At 37.9% G+C, this 19,159-nt stretch overlaps 1 protein-coding gene across 4 annotated transcripts in view; it reads right to left on the minus strand.

Moving 5' to 3' along the window:
- Nucleotides 1-7,363: 7,363 nt before the first annotated feature.
- Nucleotides 7,364-19,159, minus strand: part of LOC114128457 (ecdysone-inducible protein E75) — a 38,617-nt gene continuing 26,821 nt past the window's right edge. For all 4 annotated transcript variants that reach the window (XM_050198465.1, XM_050198472.1, XM_050198475.1 and 1 more), the window contains exons 3-7: nt 17,144-17,288; nt 13,018-13,259; nt 11,996-12,214; nt 11,695-11,869; nt 7,364-11,557 (exon numbers count right to left, since the gene is read on the minus strand). In XM_050198465.1, coding sequence (XP_050054422.1) covers nt 9,879-11,557; nt 11,695-11,869; nt 11,996-12,214; nt 13,018-13,259; nt 17,144-17,288 — 2,460 coding nt within the window. In that variant the 3' untranslated portion in view covers nt 7,364-9,878. The remainder of the gene's footprint in view (nt 11,558-11,694; nt 11,870-11,995; nt 12,215-13,017; nt 13,260-17,143; nt 17,289-19,159) is intronic.

Here is a 19,159-nt window from a genome sequence, read left to right on the forward strand (position 1 = left end):
ACATAGACTGCGACTAGACGCTGAGACACGGTAAAATATTATGACAAGGACGTGCTTATTATTTGTTAAATTACAAGATTAATATTATTATTATTAACACATTCCTACAAATTAATATTATATACCTATGTTGTATCAGAAACTGTTCTCGAAGACCTGTGACAGTCGACATCTACAGGAACGCGATTTCAATAAAAAAATTAATAAGTTATTATAAAGAATAATTTATTTTGCAGCTTACGCCTCCGCCCCCCCCCCTGGGTTGGAAAACACTACTTTAAATGATCCGAGATTTGTAAGTAATCACGGGGTTGGTTAGAATGACTCGGTTATAGGCTCGCATCCATATTATCTTATCAGTAAATGAAAATAACAATAATAGACGTCAAAATCATAGTTATGCTTGTCAATGTGATGAACACAGGACTATATAATATATTACACGAGTAGGTAACTATTGACTCGTCTAGCTGGTGATACTCGGAAACTCGAAAACTGGAGAGCATTTTGTCGGATCGTTGATAAACGTATAATAATCGTCGGATCAATGGGATCTCAATATCATGCAGTGAGTAAATCAATAAGGATGAGACAAATAAGCATTAACAAACTTAAAACCAATGGGATTGCTGTTTTGGGCTAAAAATATGTTTTATAAACTTATAACTCTAAATCCATACAGTTGATATGTTTTTAAACCTTTTTAATTAAATTTGAAGATAATTCCTAAAGTACTAGAGTATCTATTAGTGTTCGAGAAATGGTCTAGAATATCAAAAGCAAACTACTAATGAACATGACTTATTTGAAATTTCAAAATTTTAATTTACAGGCTTATATATAGCTTCATTGATTCAAACTACCCTTACTATAAAGATTTCCTGTAGTTTATTAGAGATTGGACAAATAAAACTTATTTCGATTGAACGCACTCGGCACTTTCAAGTCGGTACATGCTAATTGTGAAATAGTTCAAGTATCAAAATATCAAAGATGTACATGAAATTGTATAATGTACAACTACTGTTTAGGATTAGGACGTCATCATGATGTCAGTCAACTTAGATAATTGAGAACATGCCACTATTAAACAAATCATAACCTAACCTAACAAAATTATTTTGTACCTATTTTAAATTTCTCTTATTTGTTGAACTGACAGAAGTGTTGCTAAAATTAACGAAAATCTTTTTTTTCTTCTTTTATTCGATTTTTCAAAAGTAATTTAAAATGTAGTTCGTGGATATGCAAAGAATGATCTCACGAGTCTTAATAATCACAACTTTGCAAGAGTCCCAGGATCGTCGATTAATAACAGATATGAGTACAATACGGTATAAACAAACGATAAGTAATACATTATATTATATAATCTATAGACTATATTATACTGATTAGATAAAAAAATGAATAAAATTCTTATATTGTGGTGTTATGTATTATTACTAAATACTAATCATTGTTAAAGCGCTTATATGATTATCGTTGTTATTGTGCAAAACGATTTCTTGTAAAATCGAGAAGCAAAATAATAATTGTAACAAGTTCAAAATATCAGTTTATAAAATAGGTAGGTACGTGATAAAACGCACAATTAATATAGTTATATATCAACATTCAACGTATTCATACATGTATGGTAAAGGCAATATAATATGACATATGTATGTATAATATTATAACTGACACTCGAACTGCAGCAGGTGCCGTTATCTCAAGGACGTAAGCCCCTCCATGTATGTATATAATTAATTTTAAATAATGTATTATAATAATATCGTTAAGCATTTTATGTGTGTATAATAATATAGGTGTAAAACATAAATTTTTTGCAGTCCTGTGCTGATCGGTGATGATTTCATATAGACTGACACCGAATTTAACTAAGGCCATATAGTATACGCATAATTTACTATTTTAATATATTACTGTAATATATATACATAGGTTGCAGTCATAATATATGTCAACTAAAAAATTATTATACAAATTGGCCATGTGTATATGTATATAGTGCGTGTGCGTGCAATCTAACGCCGAGGGAAATAATAATTAATTGCGACCGAAATGATAATTAATTTTGCCTTCGAATCGAATAATTTTAAAATAAATCACGTCGCGTATCATATATATTATAAAAGATTTATTGTTGTAGGTATTCTGGCATACTTGATAAACGTTCCGTTCGACAAAGCAACCACGTAAAAATCGAAAAAAAAAGACTTTGGACGAGCGAAAAGACGCTATATATAGGTTATATAATATAATAGATTTTAAAACTTTGGTTGACAAGATCACAGCGCCAACACGTCATTATAATGTTGTTATAAACTGCAGTAGCTCTTCGAAAAATAAAACCTATAATAAGAACTTTTGAAAAAAAGTATAAAAAAAAAAACAACAAACAAAGACTATAGAAATAACAATCGAAATGTTTAGTTATTTTTTTAGCTAATCAGTATTATTCAGTAAAATTATTTATTTATTTATTTAATTATTTCAATTTATTCGTTAACTATATAAGATACGTCGTATACATTTCAACAAACATATATATTTTAGTGTTTGTATACTATTGTATATATATATTATTATATATACTTTCAGCTTTAGCAACGGCCAGTTAAAATTATGAAGTGAAATAGGACAACGTGGGACGTATCGATAACAAACGACGCGTAGGTAGGTACACGTAATTTTATTACGGATTTTATTATACGGATTTATAATGAAGTAATTATTCTTTTTTAAATGTTCTAAAAGCATTCTTTTCACTGAAGAAAAAATGCTCTTATCTTAAATTTTAAGTTGGGTTTTCGGATGATAACCACGTCTACTTTAGTATTTTTGGGGTCCAAAAGTTCCCAAAAGTTTTTTAGAATTGGAGAAAACTGGTTCCGGTACCGATTGAAAGTCTTATCGTCGAAATCGCATAACCAAAACCGAAATTTTTGTTTTCCAAGAACCCGAATTGACATTTTTCGAAGGTTCCGGAATGAGCGTGCACCTGCAGTCTCCATGCCAATTTTATATAACATACTTCCATTGTCTCCTAGCCAGTCTACTTTCATATTTATTTAATAACATTATAATAATTTATGTGTACAGCTGCCTGTAACTATTATAATACCATCAATTCAGTTAAACCATCGCGTACACGTGCGTTATATAGGAGGCACGCGCTCGTATATAATATTATATTATATGAGTGCACAAAAGTCTTGGTTGGACGATAACTATATTTTTATATTGGTAAGCGCGGAGTAGTAGTCCAACATTTTGAGGAGTATCCCGTACTAATCCACTCAGCTCATCCAAACCTTAAATACTCAGACTATTTATCCAAATTTGATTTTTATATGTATATAAAAATACTCGAAAAAATATTTCGCTTCAGAGTACGAAATTAAAAAAGTACGTTGTAATTCAAAATAGTAAAAAAATTACAAAGACAAATACTTGTATTAAATAATAATACATCTTTTTTTGGTTAAATGTTGTCTAATTTCGACTGGAAATTATGTAAAAAAATAAAATATTTTCATAAACATTAATTGATTTTGTACATTTTGTCGTACTGTTGTTTGATAAAAGATTCACCCTGTATACAGTGCAGACGGTTTTAAGCTGCAGCCAGAGTGAGAGCAGCATAATATTAAAATGATATAGTCAGAACCGAATTTCTATATATATATATATTATATAATATTATTATATTTGCAGCGAATATGTTTTAATCTACACCTGCTCGTCGTCACGACTTATTATATTTGAACATCTGTATGGTTTACTTACAACCTACCTTTTTTGGGACGTCGTCGCACGAGACTATACGATTGGTACAACATATTTTAATAGTTTAATTCTCTCGAATGTAACGGTCGGTTTTATTGAGTATGACGACCGATATCATAAATACCTATATACCTATTGATTATTATTAATTTAATAGATATTTTAAAGAAAAAACCAAAATTACCAAGTATATCTACTAGAACAAAAATTAATACCATTTGTATAATATTATAATTAATAATCATTATTTATTGTATTACAATAAATTATATATTACCTAAGTTTAAACAGGAAAATATGAAACACTGTGCTGTATTGTGCAACCTTACTCGCTATGAGCTGTTTATATATTAGCTGACATTGTATAATACAGAAATTACAAAATCTAATTAAGATACTGCAGAGAAGATTTTATAGGTAGGTACTATCTTGACATAATAAATATTACACTTTAAAACATTCCGGAAAACAGTATATCTACAATATATACACAAAGAATGAAGATAAACTGCAAGATAAGTTCTCTTAATATTTCCCGGATATTCTGAGGACGGAAAATTTAAGTTCATATCCCATTATAACATAACATCACAGAATGACATTATTAACGTTTCATATTAATGCTAGACGGTATTATATGATTATATAAAAATTTATATAATTTTTTATTTATTTTTTTCGTATACCTATTTGATATTTTAGTTATTCTTATATGTTACTTCAGTGGCACCAAAATATATAAGATATAATGTATTCGAATAGTACAAATATACGGCTCGGTCGGAGGTCCTTAATGTCCTTATACTCGAAAATGCACAGTCGACATCTGTAATCGTTGTACACGTTATTCGATAAACGACCGTTGGTCCGAAATAGTATCCAAGTGTATTATTTTATTATACTCGACATACTCAGTAGAGCGAGTTAAACCCTGACCTCTGTGTTACTGTTTTAAAGATAAACGTACAAAAACACTGGGACAGTAGCAAATTATAACATGATATTTCATTAAATAAACGACGTCTGGACAGATATATATATTTAATATAGCTTATACGCGAGTAAATAGTAATGCTGTATAAAAGTGGAGTAACTTCAAACTTTGGGTTCGAGTGTGGAATTTTAAACGGCCTCTTCTCAACCAGAAATTATATAGTGAGGTATGAGCTCACATTCATCTTACTGAAATTATTTTATACATTTTTTAAAAATATTATAGCATGTTTTACTAATTCAAAATTGTATAATAATATGAAATATTAAAAAAAAATTAACAGTTTAATAGTTTATTATAAGTTATTAAAAGAAAAACAATGTATTACCTCTCGAGCAAACGGGCCTGCAGGATACGCCATTGAGGCATCTTTAATATACATAAAGGGATTTTTCATTGCAACACTAACAAGCTGCTATATTATCTCATCGTATGTACTTATGTACTATATATTATATAAAGTATCGTTGGTAGTAAGTACACATAAAATCATAAAGTTATTCAACTCCTATATAGCAAAATACCCCCTCATTATAATATATTATACCCAATATTATAGTTATTGTTATGTATAAATAATATAACCTATATGTTTATTATTCTAAACGAGGGCGATATCGCGAGATGACAAAAACTCATAAGTAGGTGTATACATAACGTACATTTATATAGTCTAGAATAACCGTATAATATATACCACTACATTACCTCGATTACCTCTGCAAAATACTTTAGAACGAACACCTGCAGCAGTAGTATAATATAATAATAATAATATACGACTTTACCGCATTATAAATTATAATAACGAAGTGTAAACACCAAAAAAAAAACCCGTGTACGACCCGTGTAAGTATAATGTACAGCTATGTCACGGCATCCGCCGAGCTCTGCAGGCTCTCGACGACCGTTTACTTCGAGTTGCCGCCGTAAATATAACTTAATTTGCGAGTTCGCCGACAACACGTTATTACGTACACGTTTTCCCGTTTTTACATATTTTAACGTCGATAAACCGTGTAAATCACGGCCGGGCCATCTCGCACACGCGAGCGCGTGACTGACCACTGACAACGTTTATATAGCACACCGTCCTGAATTCAGAATGTATCCTTACTAATAAGGATACGGATATCTTGGCGCAAGCGAACGACAGAGTCGGATTGACATTATGTAGAGTCGCAAAAGGAGATTTTACCCCGAAAAATGCACATATTCATATATTATTATAGGTATAAATTGTATATTATGTCGTTTTAATCCGCTCCTCGAGTACAAAACATATCAATACATAGTAAGTTATTCGTTTTATCCTCAATCCTGGAGGGCGGTTCAGATCCTTAACAGAACGTTAAGTCCGAATTGACGTACCGAATTGATATCGATATAAAACAATAATGATAATCGCCGTAATGACAATATTAAAATAATCCGTCGGTCGCGCGGTTTTGACCTCGCGCAAACGGTTTTCATTTATGTAATCTCGCCATAAGTTATTATTATTATTATACGCGCATACCGTCGCGGTAAACGAGTTCAAAACGTTCACTTTTCTCGTCGCGCGGCAGAGGTGGTACCTACGTATTTATCTTATCACTCGTACTTCACTCGGTCTATAATAAATATTGGTCGCCGTGTATCACACACGATGTCGTCGCTGTGTGTATATTATTATGATTGATAAATCGTAAACGTACGTGTTATCGGCAATATTGTTAAAATCTCGTCTCAAGGTCAATGTCGGCGACCACGCACCTCACCCGTGCCGACCACTCTGCAGCCGTTTCTGCAAACAATACCAATTTATATACTACTTCACACTTTACGTCCTGTTATTAGGTAATAGTATATAATATTTACACGGTTTATCGATTCACGTAAATAATAATAATGTATAATATTATCGTTTATATAGCTCGCGCATCGCTTCGTTTATACTACGTAGTTCGGCAGCCGAGTCAACACTCTCGCCGTCTCTTCGTCCCGATTTTATAACGAAGGATGGGCCATTCCTCCCCCGTCGAGTCCGATCAAAATCGGTCGTAATTTACGTAAACAATACGAGTAATATATAAATGCGTTAAAACAACCGACGCTGTCGTCCGACGTGAGTGCACGTCACGACAAATATTATTGAAAATATAATACAATAACACAGCTCCAGATTATGCGTTATGGCACGGCCATCGCGTACAGCGTTTCTCAGTTGCACGGGAAAGTGAGCTAGTTTTTATAACGCACCGGACAAGTAGGTCATCAGACGGCTGCTGCGACGGCGGCGTTGGCGGCGGCTGCGCTATGGCATTGAAAATCCGTATCCTGCTCGCCGCCGCAGGATCAAATCGTCCTGTTGTTATTTCGTATACAGAGCGTTCGTTTCGACTAAGTATATAGCGTTTTTAGCGGGTGACTATATAGTCGTACGTCGTTGACAATCTATCACAGTGTCGACTGAATTATTTTTTTTTTCAGAATAACTGACACGGGACCGACCGTAGGAGAAAGGAAAAAATGTATGATGGGTAAACCTTATATATGTAAATCATATATATTTTTAAATAAAAACGACAGTAATTTTATTTTCATTACAATAATCAGACAGTTTTTATTATTTTTCTCTTTTTTTTCAATTCTCATATACATATAATAATTAAATCATACACACATATATTATACATATACACGCAAAGACCTTGGAAAAGGATAAAAAAACAAAAAAAAATACAATTAATAATCCCAAGCTTAAAAAGGAAAAAACAAAAAAAATATTACACAATGCTAACAGTCATAAGCACACGAGAAAAAAAATATTTTAAACTTAAAAAATAAACATTGGTACATTTTTTTAAAACAATAATTGTTTTCTTCACATTTTTAAACATGTCGATAATATAATAATTAATAATAATAATAATAATAATATATAATTATATATAGTATATATAACAGAATACTAATTTAATATGCAATATATCAATATTATAATATTAATATCGATGTTGGTTTTTTCGTATATAGTTTAGTTTTTGATTGTATGATTATAAATATTTGTATTCATATACATATCAAATGTATAATATCATTTTTTATACAGAGGGTTGCATTACACGCGAAAATAACTGTATTTAGTTCATTTTATACGATATGCCTACCGGAATTGATAATGAAAAAAGTGGGGGGAAAACACAAAATTACCGTCTAGTATAAAGTTAAACACTTATACATATATGCATATTTACACACACATGCACAACACACCACACACACATATTTAAATATATATAATAAATATAATATATATATATATATATAATAGATAGGTACTCGACCTATTTTATTAAAAAAATGTTTTCATTACATTATGTTTTATTCATTTCTCTCAGTAAGTACGCGTGGATGGTAAATTATATATGATGTATATCATAAGATGAGCAGTGATTTTCGTAAATTACGAAAATCATGTTTTTCACTCGTCGACAATTAATGTTCTAATTTATGTCTCATTGTGTTATCAAACACGCGCACACGCACACACACACATATACTATACCTATAGACATTCAAACATTCCGCTGATATTCGCGGTGCACAAATCTTAAACTGTTTTTTTTTTTTAATTTTAATTCAATTATCTCATTAGTCGTTCGTGTCACGTGAAACTTTATACAGCCGGTACAGGAAGTCGAAATAATATGCGTATCGAACACGCGTCTTTTCTGTGCAAAAATAATATATAATATCTCTCTGCAACTGCAGCAGCAGTGAAAACAAACAAAATGTCTACAATTCTGCTTCAGCAAGACGCGTGGAAGTGTTGTTGGCGGTGGTGGTGGCGGAAGGGAAATTAGTTTTTGGCTTATATACAAGAAAAAAGAATAATAAATAAAATAAAAAAACAATATTGTGAGTCTGAAAATTTGTACTGGCCAACTCGATTTTTATATCGCAAATAAAAACACAAATATATATAGAATATAGGGATTGTTGTAGAAATATTATTTTTAACGGGCTACATACTTAGAAACGAAAAAACCAAACCGCGCCAGTCATAAAATAAAAAATGGCTTGACACTTCCCTCAGTCTCAAAAATGTATTCCGAAAACATTCAAAATGTATATGTATATATACACATACATATTATAATATATACTGTGTTTTTTCTTCGTAAATTTAAAATCGTATTTACAACAATAAGAAAGAAAAAAAAGAGGTCACTATTTTAACCATTATATATAACTTTCAATATACAGTATATAAATGTATATACATAATATATTAATATATTATATAGGTAATGTTCAAAAAGGAAAACGTTAAATCGGTTTGATCCGTTAATAACTATATATACCAGGATGAATATCATAGCTAACTACGATGGGGGAGAAAAATCATATTTGTAACTTACACGGTAAAATGTAATATGTACAGAATAAAATCAAATGCGATCCTTAAATGTATATCACATTTAAAAATAAAAAGAAAAAAATTAATGTTTTCATAATAAATGTATTATATATAATTTTACTTCTACATAAACATAAATATTTTATAATTTGATATATATATATATCACGCGGGGTTTCGTCGTCGGAAAAAAAATCGGTCGATTTATAAATTTGTACATTTTTGTTTTAATATTTCTCTCGTAAATTCAAAAAATAATTACGCGGAAAATGTTTGTATAATAATTATTAAATAGAATAAAGATAGCATATATTATATATGTATATATAGAGGGAAAGAAAAATAAAAGCGTGAGATATATATTTATATATATATATATATTATGATATTATTTTATATAATTAAACTTAAACTCGTAAGACCTAATATGTTATAGTAATATGTACACAAAATTGTATTGCCACAAAAAAATAATAATAATAATAATAATTAAAATTAAAACAAAAAAAAATTATTAAAATAGGAAAACGATCACCGCACCTGTTTTGGTTTGCGTATAGAAACCCCATTTGTTTCCAATTGTTGATTTTTTTCGTGTTTTGGTCTAGAGATTGACTCTCGTGAGATCGAGTCGATGCGGTTACGTACGGCAACGGGGAGTGTGGTGGGCGGGGCTTGGGTGGCTTACGCTTCCATGGCCACCTGGGCGGGAGCAGGAGGTGGTGGCGTGGTGGTGCCACTGCCGACAGCGGACGCGGGCGTCGGCGACGGGGACAGCTTTTTGGACAGGTTGAGCGGCTGCTGGTGAGCGGCCGCCGCCTCGGCAGCGGCTGCGGCTGCGTTGGTAATGCCCACCTGAAGGTTGACAACGTTCGGGGACGGCGTGCGACGCATGACCATCGACAACGCCGACGGCGGTGGAGACGCACACGACGAAGAGGATGGCGATAGGACGCGCGCCAAAACGCCGCCACTGCTCACCGTCGACGATGCATACCTGCTGGTCGGTGGCGTTGGCGACAATCTGCAGCTGTTTTGGGCCAGAGCAGAAGTTATGACGGGCGTGTGTTGCCACCTGGTCGGCGGTTGTTGTTGTTGGTGTAGGTTGCTGTTGTTAAGGTGGTGGTTGTGGTGGTGTTGTTGCGGTAATTGTTGTTGGTAACCACTGCACGCCGTGTCCTCGCGCATTATAAAGTTGTGAATGTCTTCGGTGCGTTTGATCTGTTCCGCGGTCATCTTTGGCGTCTCGCGCAGCGACTTGGCCAGCGTCGAGTGAGTGCTCGACAACGAAGATGACGTGAGGTGATGGTGCAATTGTGGCGAATTATGGTGGTGGTTTTGTTGTAGGTGGTTGAGGAGGGTGCTGTTGTTGTGGACGGTAGTCGCCACCGATGGTCGGACGGCCTCGGCCTCAGCAGAGTCTTTGGCGCTACGCAGAGCCCGGAACTTTTTGTGCGGCTTGTACGCCTCGTCCATCAGCGAGTTGGTGTCGTACAGAGGCGGAGCTTGGAGCACACGCTTCAACACCGGCATGTCCTCGATGGCTGCCGGATTGTGGTGCGAGTCGGCAGACATGACGACGTCTTCAACGGTGGACCGTGGGCTAGAGCACACCGAGGTGGGCGCGCTGTGTGGCATCGGCCTATCCAGCTTCTCCGTGCCCGACTCAATTCCAGAGTCGGTCGGTGAATCCTGTTTCCGCTGATACCGGCGGCACGACATAGGTCGAACGATCACTTGGTGGTGTAGCTCGTCCGACGGCGCGGCCGCATGCCGCCTGATCGGGCACACGGCTCCGGCCAGCGTAGCCGCCAACAGAGGAGCGCTCGCAGCGTGCTTGCTCGGGCCGTGATGGTATTCATCTGAGCACACTGACTCGGTGCTAGACACTGAACCCAGCGGGCTCTTGACCTCGTCCAACATGGCCAGACTCTTCATGTCCTCCACGGAAGTGGTCTCGTCCGACCACGACGACGAGCCTGCTTCCTCCGGGCTCTTGCGGTTGAAATCTTCGGTGCCGTTCATCATTAGGCTCCACATGCCACCGACGTTTTGAATGTTTTGATGGTGTTGGGCCGCGGCGGATGCTATGGTGGTAGTGGTGGTGGTGTCCTGGTGCTGTTGCTGTTGGTGTTGTTGTTGTTGTTGTTGGTCCAATTGGTTTTGCTGTTCGGTCATCTTGAATGCCAGCAGTTTCTCCGAGTGCAACGTATTCAGCGTCCTCAAGTCGGGGATTTTCTTCAACAGTTCTTGGCACAAGCTAGGTCGGTCTGGATGGTTTTGCATGAGCACCGACTGCAACGCGCATTTCAACTGTTTGTGCATGCGTTCGATGAATTCGACATTGCGCAAGCCTGGGCGATCTGTTTTTCAAAAACAATAAAAAAAAAACCGTTCGTTTTAAAAACATACTCTACACAAAATTGTATTTAATATGTGAATAATTTAATAGACGATTCATTATTCGCCTGCGAGAGAATAAGGATAGATCGACACTTACCGGCAGCGATCACGATGACGGCGTTGAATAGACCGATTTCTGAATCGTTTAGTCGCATTGCGTTCAACCTCTCGGCAAACTCGAACATGGAATCGGTGAGGAATCTAGCGTTGGAGTAAGCGCAAACCGACTCTCTGCGCAACACTTGACCGTTGAGCGTCACCATGCTATTACACTGCACGAAACAAAAAAAAAGAAAAATCGAGGTCAATACACGTTAACACCGTGACACGTAGATATACATTTATACCAAGTATAAGTATAAAGATATGCGTTGGTACACAATCACTAAGACACTTACCTCAGAGTCGAACATGCAGGCCAAGCGAACTAGTAGCACCTCGAAAACGCCGGCTTTGAGCAAGGTCACCTGGTCGTCTTGGGCGAGTAGTCCGAAACCGGGAATACGCTTGGCGAACTCGACCACGCCACGTATAGCCGGCGAGAATCGCTTCGAAAAGTCGTTCAACAGTTCTTGTTGTCCGGTGACGGGTCGTGGACTCGGGTTTAAGGGGCAAGCCTGCACATGGAAAAGAAAAAGACAGTGTTGGATGAGTATAAAGGTGCAATGATTTATTATATTTATGGTGGCCTTGATAGTGGCGGCGACGCGTCAAGGCCGACAACGTTATTAAAAATTACAATACATATGTATCAAACGATAATAATAAGAGAGTAGTATCGGGTTTTCAAACGGGTTGCACCATCGCGCTCAAGCGGAACACAACGGCGTTTGAACCGCGGCGATCGCCACTGGTCACCGTGGTGCATACGGGAAAATGTTTCGTGGAGGGGCGAAGAGTACGTGCGTGAGAGGTGTGCGTCACCCGCGCTACGGCAGTTAATAAAATAATAATAATTATAAAGTCGTTCAGGAAATTTCGGTGGCAACAAGGCCAAGGACGATTCGCGGAGAAATTGGTAATACGCGCTGCACTGCATCACCCGCGGCGGTAAATGAGAGAACTAATATAACGACAAAATTTCAAAAAAAAAAAAAAAAATGAAACTGAATTATAAATTGATCTAATATCGTGAAACATAGCAATATATGGTAAGGTAATTTAAAATAAATTATTAAAAAATGTATAGTTTTGTAAACACCGAGCTGTGTACACAAACGTTTGCATACCAGCAGACCTTGTTGATTAACGCACAAAAACACGTCGCCAAGGTTCTTCCTGAACGCGAACGATATTATTAGGTACACGTACGAATAACGTAACAAAATACGCGCACATAAAATCTAATTTAAATAACGTAACAACACTACTATTGTATGCGATAACTATAATAATAATAATAATTGTGTATCGAACTCACCAGTGTCGGATGGCACAAGGTGTAATTTGGCTGTTCGCGGGCACGGGCCAACGTGGGCGCGACCTTGTCGGACGTGAAGTCGCAAGTTTCCAGATGTGCCCTGACTACGCTGGCAACGAGTCGTTGATCGTCTTCAAGCTCCGCCACGGCGGCCTTCTCCTGGCTTTTGGAGTTACTGCTGTGCTGCATGGCGGCCATTATACGAGCCTTTTCCCGTTTTGGTACACGGCCGAATCGTACAGCTGTAAAAGAGAAAAACACGGTCCGTTTAGAAAAAAAAATATTTATCAAAACCGAACGCACTAAAACAATATTTATAATCGAAATTCGTTTTTATTATTAGTTATTATAATATAGGTAGTTTGTAATTTTATTGTATGTATCGGTAGGTAGTATTTGTGAGCACATGAGTAATAATATTATTGCAATTGCAAGAATTAAATAATATGGTATAAGCAGAGGGAAGTAAAAAAAAAGAAAAAAAACCAGGTCAGTCGTTCGTACGTTTTGTCGTGGAATCGCATTTGGCCAACATGATGACACACACGACCGTCGTGTACGCGCGCGGATGTTACACTGTTCTCTACGGACGACGCCGTCGGCGCAGCACACACACGAAACGAGCAACGGCGGCGGCAGCGGTAGCGGTAGCAGCAGGTGCCGGGCAAATATCCTGCGCACTATCCCTTTCGAGTCGGCGGCTGCAATCAACCACGCTTGCAAACGACGCACACACACGCGGGAGAGGGCGCGCGCATATTCTAAAAACGTACCACCCACGGGGGGTGTATATAGAAAAGATATTTGCCCTTGACTCGTAATGCCCTTGAATCGAACCGACCGAATCGATCGGTGGACGGTGGACGAAACGCGCGCGTGTGATGTACGCGGGCGCGCGAACTGTCGTGTGTTTGTGTGTGGGCGAGTTGACGAAAACCGCGAGAGAAGAAGAGGAGAAAAATTCGCGACGGTGAAAGTCAAACGATAATGTTAATGTATTATATGTATATAAAAATATATTATATTAGCGCGCATTCGTGTCGGTTTTTTTTTCTATTATTTTTTTTCTTTTTTATTCACGCGGCTCTCCCGAGATGTGTGATTTGGGTCGTCGCAGTCGCGCGCCGTCGTTCGTGGGGGCGCGCGAATGAGAGAGAAATTGGTACACAATTTCACTTTTACCGAGGTCGACTAGAAAGTAAGCGTACGGCAACACGCACGGACGCGCGCGCGCGCCCGCGCAACTATAACGCCGCGCTCGGAGAGGGGACCCGCGGCACTGCGGCGTGCGCGCTGGCTACGAGGACGACGAAAGCGCCGTGGCCCCAAAAAAAAAAAAAAAAAAACAAATACACGAGAACGCGCGCATTTTTCCCGTACAATGCCGCGGCGGCGAAACGCTCGTAAAACGGCGACTAGCAAATTTAAATAATAAAAAAAAAAACAAACAAACAGACCGATAAAACCAAATATTAAAATAAATACGTACGGGCGTTATTGGAGTAACGTACGACTCCGTTGCAGAGTATGTCCTTAAGGATGGACGCGTTTTTATTCATTTCGGTATAATAATTCAGTTTTAACAACGAAATATTATTGATAAATAAATAAACGGAAACGAAAAAAAAAACACACACTTTTCGTTATTGAATATATAATATTATATTATATTATAATAATATAGTACTACTACTCGGCGAAGAACAAACAAACAATAATAATATGGCACTACGAAAAATCGCAATTATCCCGAGTTCGTCGACGACGGTCGCGTAAAACGATAATAATCGTCGTTCGTCATCGTGAACAAATGAAGAAAACAAACGAAAAATCGGACGAGAATCGAATTCGCACACGGACCGATGTCACGCGGTAGCAACACTGCCGGCGATGCGCGACGCGACCAAGTTTCGGCGTACGACGGACGACATTTCCCGGACGAGACCGGACGAGCGTACGCGGTTCACGATCACAATGAGCTCGTTTCACGGCCACACGCCAACGTCCGCCACCGCGTTCGATTCGGCGGCGCCCGTTGGTGGGGACGGCGGCAGTGTGGTACACACGTCGAAAAGAGTAGGGTCGGCGGCGGCGGCGGGTACGAGATGGCACGGCCCCCCACCCACCCGCCCACTCGTCTTTCAAAAACCACGACGACGACGACGCACAGAGTGAAATAAACGACGCTTCGGTCGATCGCGCGTACCCTTGAACTTGGGTACCCAAGGCGCGTGCGGCGAAACGCTCGGGGAGACGCCACTGTTCCCCCTCGACGAGACACCCTTTCGCGGAGGTTGACGAACGAGTGGCGACCACAATTATTATTATAATCGTATTGTATTAATAATATTTGACGCGATTTATTAATAATTTTACTCGTAATAATTTTAGCTCGGGTCGTAAGACGACGCGGTTTTGTTGTTTAGGTTGTCGACGGTGTATTATATCGTCGCTCACGATTTCGTCTCTCGAGCCGTGCAAAAAATTAAAAAAAAAAACCGTCGACGGGTTTATCTCGCTAAAATTATTGCTCCCGAGGTCGACCGATAGCGAGCGGCGGCGGCGGCGTACACTTGTTGTAGGCGCACGCACAAGGTCGGTAACTCGGAATAATAATAATAATAATATACTGATAATGGTATTGTAATGTCGGTTACAGTCGGCCAAGTCATAAATTATTACGAGTGTTGTTCTAGTTGGTCGGTCGGTCGGCTGTCGTATCGTCGTTTTTTTATTGTCGTCATATTTTTCAAACACTCCGAACACGCCTACACAGTTGTTGTGTTATTGTTGTTGTATTAATATAGTATCGGAATCGCGCGAATGGCGAATTTTTTTCTCGTCGTCGACGGCGGCGCACACCGTCACCGCCATCTGGCGGCCGGCCCGTGGCGTACGGCGTTGCGCCGCCGGGCCGCTAGAGGTCGCGGTCGTTCGACGCAAATAATTTTAGTTATTATTATCATTGTTGTTGTTTGTGTACGAATGCCTTTACTGTTATTGTTTTTGTTCTGACAAACACTCGCCCCGAAAAAAAGAGTTCAAGCCCCAAAATTCAAAACGTTTTGTTTAATCGCCCCAATTTGTTCTGATGGAAAAAAAACCCTATTCGATGTGTTGCATGATATAATATACGGAGGAGTTCGAGATCGGACGTTTTTCGACTTCGGTATTCTATTTAATTGTCGAGCATTGTAGTTGTAAAAAGATATTATCGTTATCTAATAGAGAACCGGCCGAGGGAACAGTATCGGCGGCGGCGGCGGTTGTTGTGCAGTTTAGCTGGCGGGAGAGCAATGGGGCGGCCATCGACATCGAGAGTTGAACGAACTGCTAAAAAACAGGTCATTGCGACCGTTCTTTGTGTATGCGCATAATAAACCACTCAGCGCTGCGTTACGTCATTGACCGATTACACACATGCACAAGTATATTATATTATGCTACACACACACACACATTGAGCGACAGATAGACCAGCCATACGTATATATGTTTGTAAGTACAATACATAGTATACATGTACATGTATAATATACGTGTTATAGCATCCATATATATAATAATGTATGACGTTATGTGTACGGCGTGACAACGTGTGCCGAAATATACGTGTCGCAAAATGTGTGCACATAATGATATTAAACAAAAAACACATCATAATTCCATAATTGACGAGATAACGACGACGATGCATAATTATTAATTTTGATTCAGTTAATAAACGTATTTATAGTATCTATAATGCGAGACACGTCGTCGGGGACGGTTAAAAAAACGCATTCGGCGAATTAAAACTCGGTCGCCGCCGCTGCTAGGTATAGGTCATGGAAATTTATAAAGGTCCATACACACACACATATCACATATACATTTCTGCTGCAACTATAGACACTATTTATGAGTACATTTAAAATTTTAAATAGCCGAAGGTTAGATGTATAATATGAGCATACAGTCGGGCAGACGGGTTTTCGTATGTATAGGTAAATTAGGCGTATGGTAATTTTTTTTAAGTTAAATATAAATGTGTAATAATTAGTAATTAGTCTATAGTAACGTTTAGTGTTATATTTTAGTATTTCTTATATATTATTATATCATCATAAAAATGTTTTATGCTCACCATCTCGACTCATGCCGACGCTGATGCACTTGCGGAGCCGGCAATATTGACACCTGTTCCTGTTGATCCGCAAGATGTTGCACTGTTGGTTCTTGGTGCATGGTCGGTATTGGATCTTTTGCTGGATGCTCCGGCGGAAAAAACCCTGTAACCGATCGGTGGTTGACGTATAGTTATTGGACGAACTGGTCGTGCTGCAGTCGGAATCGTCCGTGTCCGCGGCGCTGGACTCGGCGCCGGAATCGCCGGCGCACCGCCAGCACGCAGACGACGTTTTTTCCGTACAAATTGGCGGCATTTCGGTGAGCGTATAATGTTATATATTATTAAATACGGCGTGCGAGTATATTATATCACTAACAAATATAATGGCGTAAAACCTATATGATAGATTTTTTTTTTAAATTTTTCACTATACTAAATTTTGAGCAACAATTTTCGCGCAAGGAGAACTTGATATGATGCGAAGTAGTAAGTCATCAAGTTTATCATTCGTAAGAAAAAAATTTTCGCCGCTTTTTCGCGCACACTTTTAAACACACACACAGTCACTATCGCTAACAGCTCGCGACTGCAGGCGCGTTACGATATTGTAATATACGCGCCACACTACTCCGGTTGGCTTGCGCGACGGTTCTGGCGGTCGGCGGCGGCGGCAGCGATGACCCAGTTGCGGTACGTTAAACTCGTCTCTGCCGCCGTAACACCACCACCTCCACCGCAGTAAAAATATATATTTTTATTATTATTATATTACGCGGCCCAGCTCTGTTATAATAACGTCTAGAAAACAACGCGGCGGCGGGAGGAATGACTCCCACCGGGCGCGGGTGCAAAAAACTGCACGCACACGTACCTATATATATATAATATATAATCTACCTGACTATATATATATATATTATGTATACCTGTAAGTCGACGAGGCCCGTTATATGACGCACCGAAGATGCAGTGCGACCGCGGTATATTATAATATAATATACTTGTGGAGGGGAGAAGAGAGCTGGTGGCGGTGCACAATATTATTATTATTATTGTTATATATATACATATTTCTGCGTACCTACATATACAAGTAAAAGTACATAACGGTGTGCGTTATAATACAAATATATAGGTAACCTTTTTACAGCATCCCCACCTAATGGCACGCGCGTATACCTATTATACATCGAATATAGTTGAATAGCGGAGTCAATAACACTATGTGTACGAGTTTTTATCGCGAAAAAACGTGGAAGGGGGTGACTTAACGTATAGATATCTTGTTATGCGTTATTGTATTGCGATGACCGTGTCATGAAATTTTAATAAAATTTGTCGAAAAATCTAATGCGATTGCAGCAAATACATGAAAATATATTTATCAATAGAATATTATGTGTATACCTTAACATTTCCTGTTTTGACAGCAGTTTGTTCGGCCGTACACTTAACACTGCACCACTATATGGGCATTATTAGAATGACACGCATGTGGTGTGTACTTAAATAATAGGTGCGATAAATACGGTGTTCGATCAATGAACTCGATGACACACGTATATACCATATAGGCTTACATTTATCACTGAGTACAAACGGTGTACGATAATATTGTTTTATAATATTTGCACGCGTATAAAACGCATGCGTGTTCAAAATCGCTGTGAAACTAGTGCGTTAAAAAATTAAATTGTGCGAATTGTATATTATATATATATATTGTTTGCGTACATAATATGAACAGGCATAACACGATAATGTTTATGTGACAGGTCAAACGACACTCGAATATAGTCAGTCGTGGGGATAATATCAGTGTCGTAAAAAAAAAAATATGCGAAGGACAAAACGCGATGATGAATTTATATAACATTATATATATAGCGTGCATATAACTTTTTTAATGTTGCGTGGGGAACGAAGAGGAGCCAGTCGTTTTATATATTTTTATTATTTAATTGACAATTGACCTAAAACCAAAATAGTAAAAATTAAATAATAAACCGTAGTTCAACCACCAGAATATAC

Source organism: Aphis gossypii, chromosome 1 (assembly GCF_020184175.1).
Source record: "Aphis gossypii isolate Hap1 chromosome 1, ASM2018417v2, whole genome shotgun sequence".
In the NCBI taxonomy this organism is placed as follows: domain Eukaryota; kingdom Metazoa; phylum Arthropoda; class Insecta; order Hemiptera; family Aphididae; genus Aphis; species Aphis gossypii.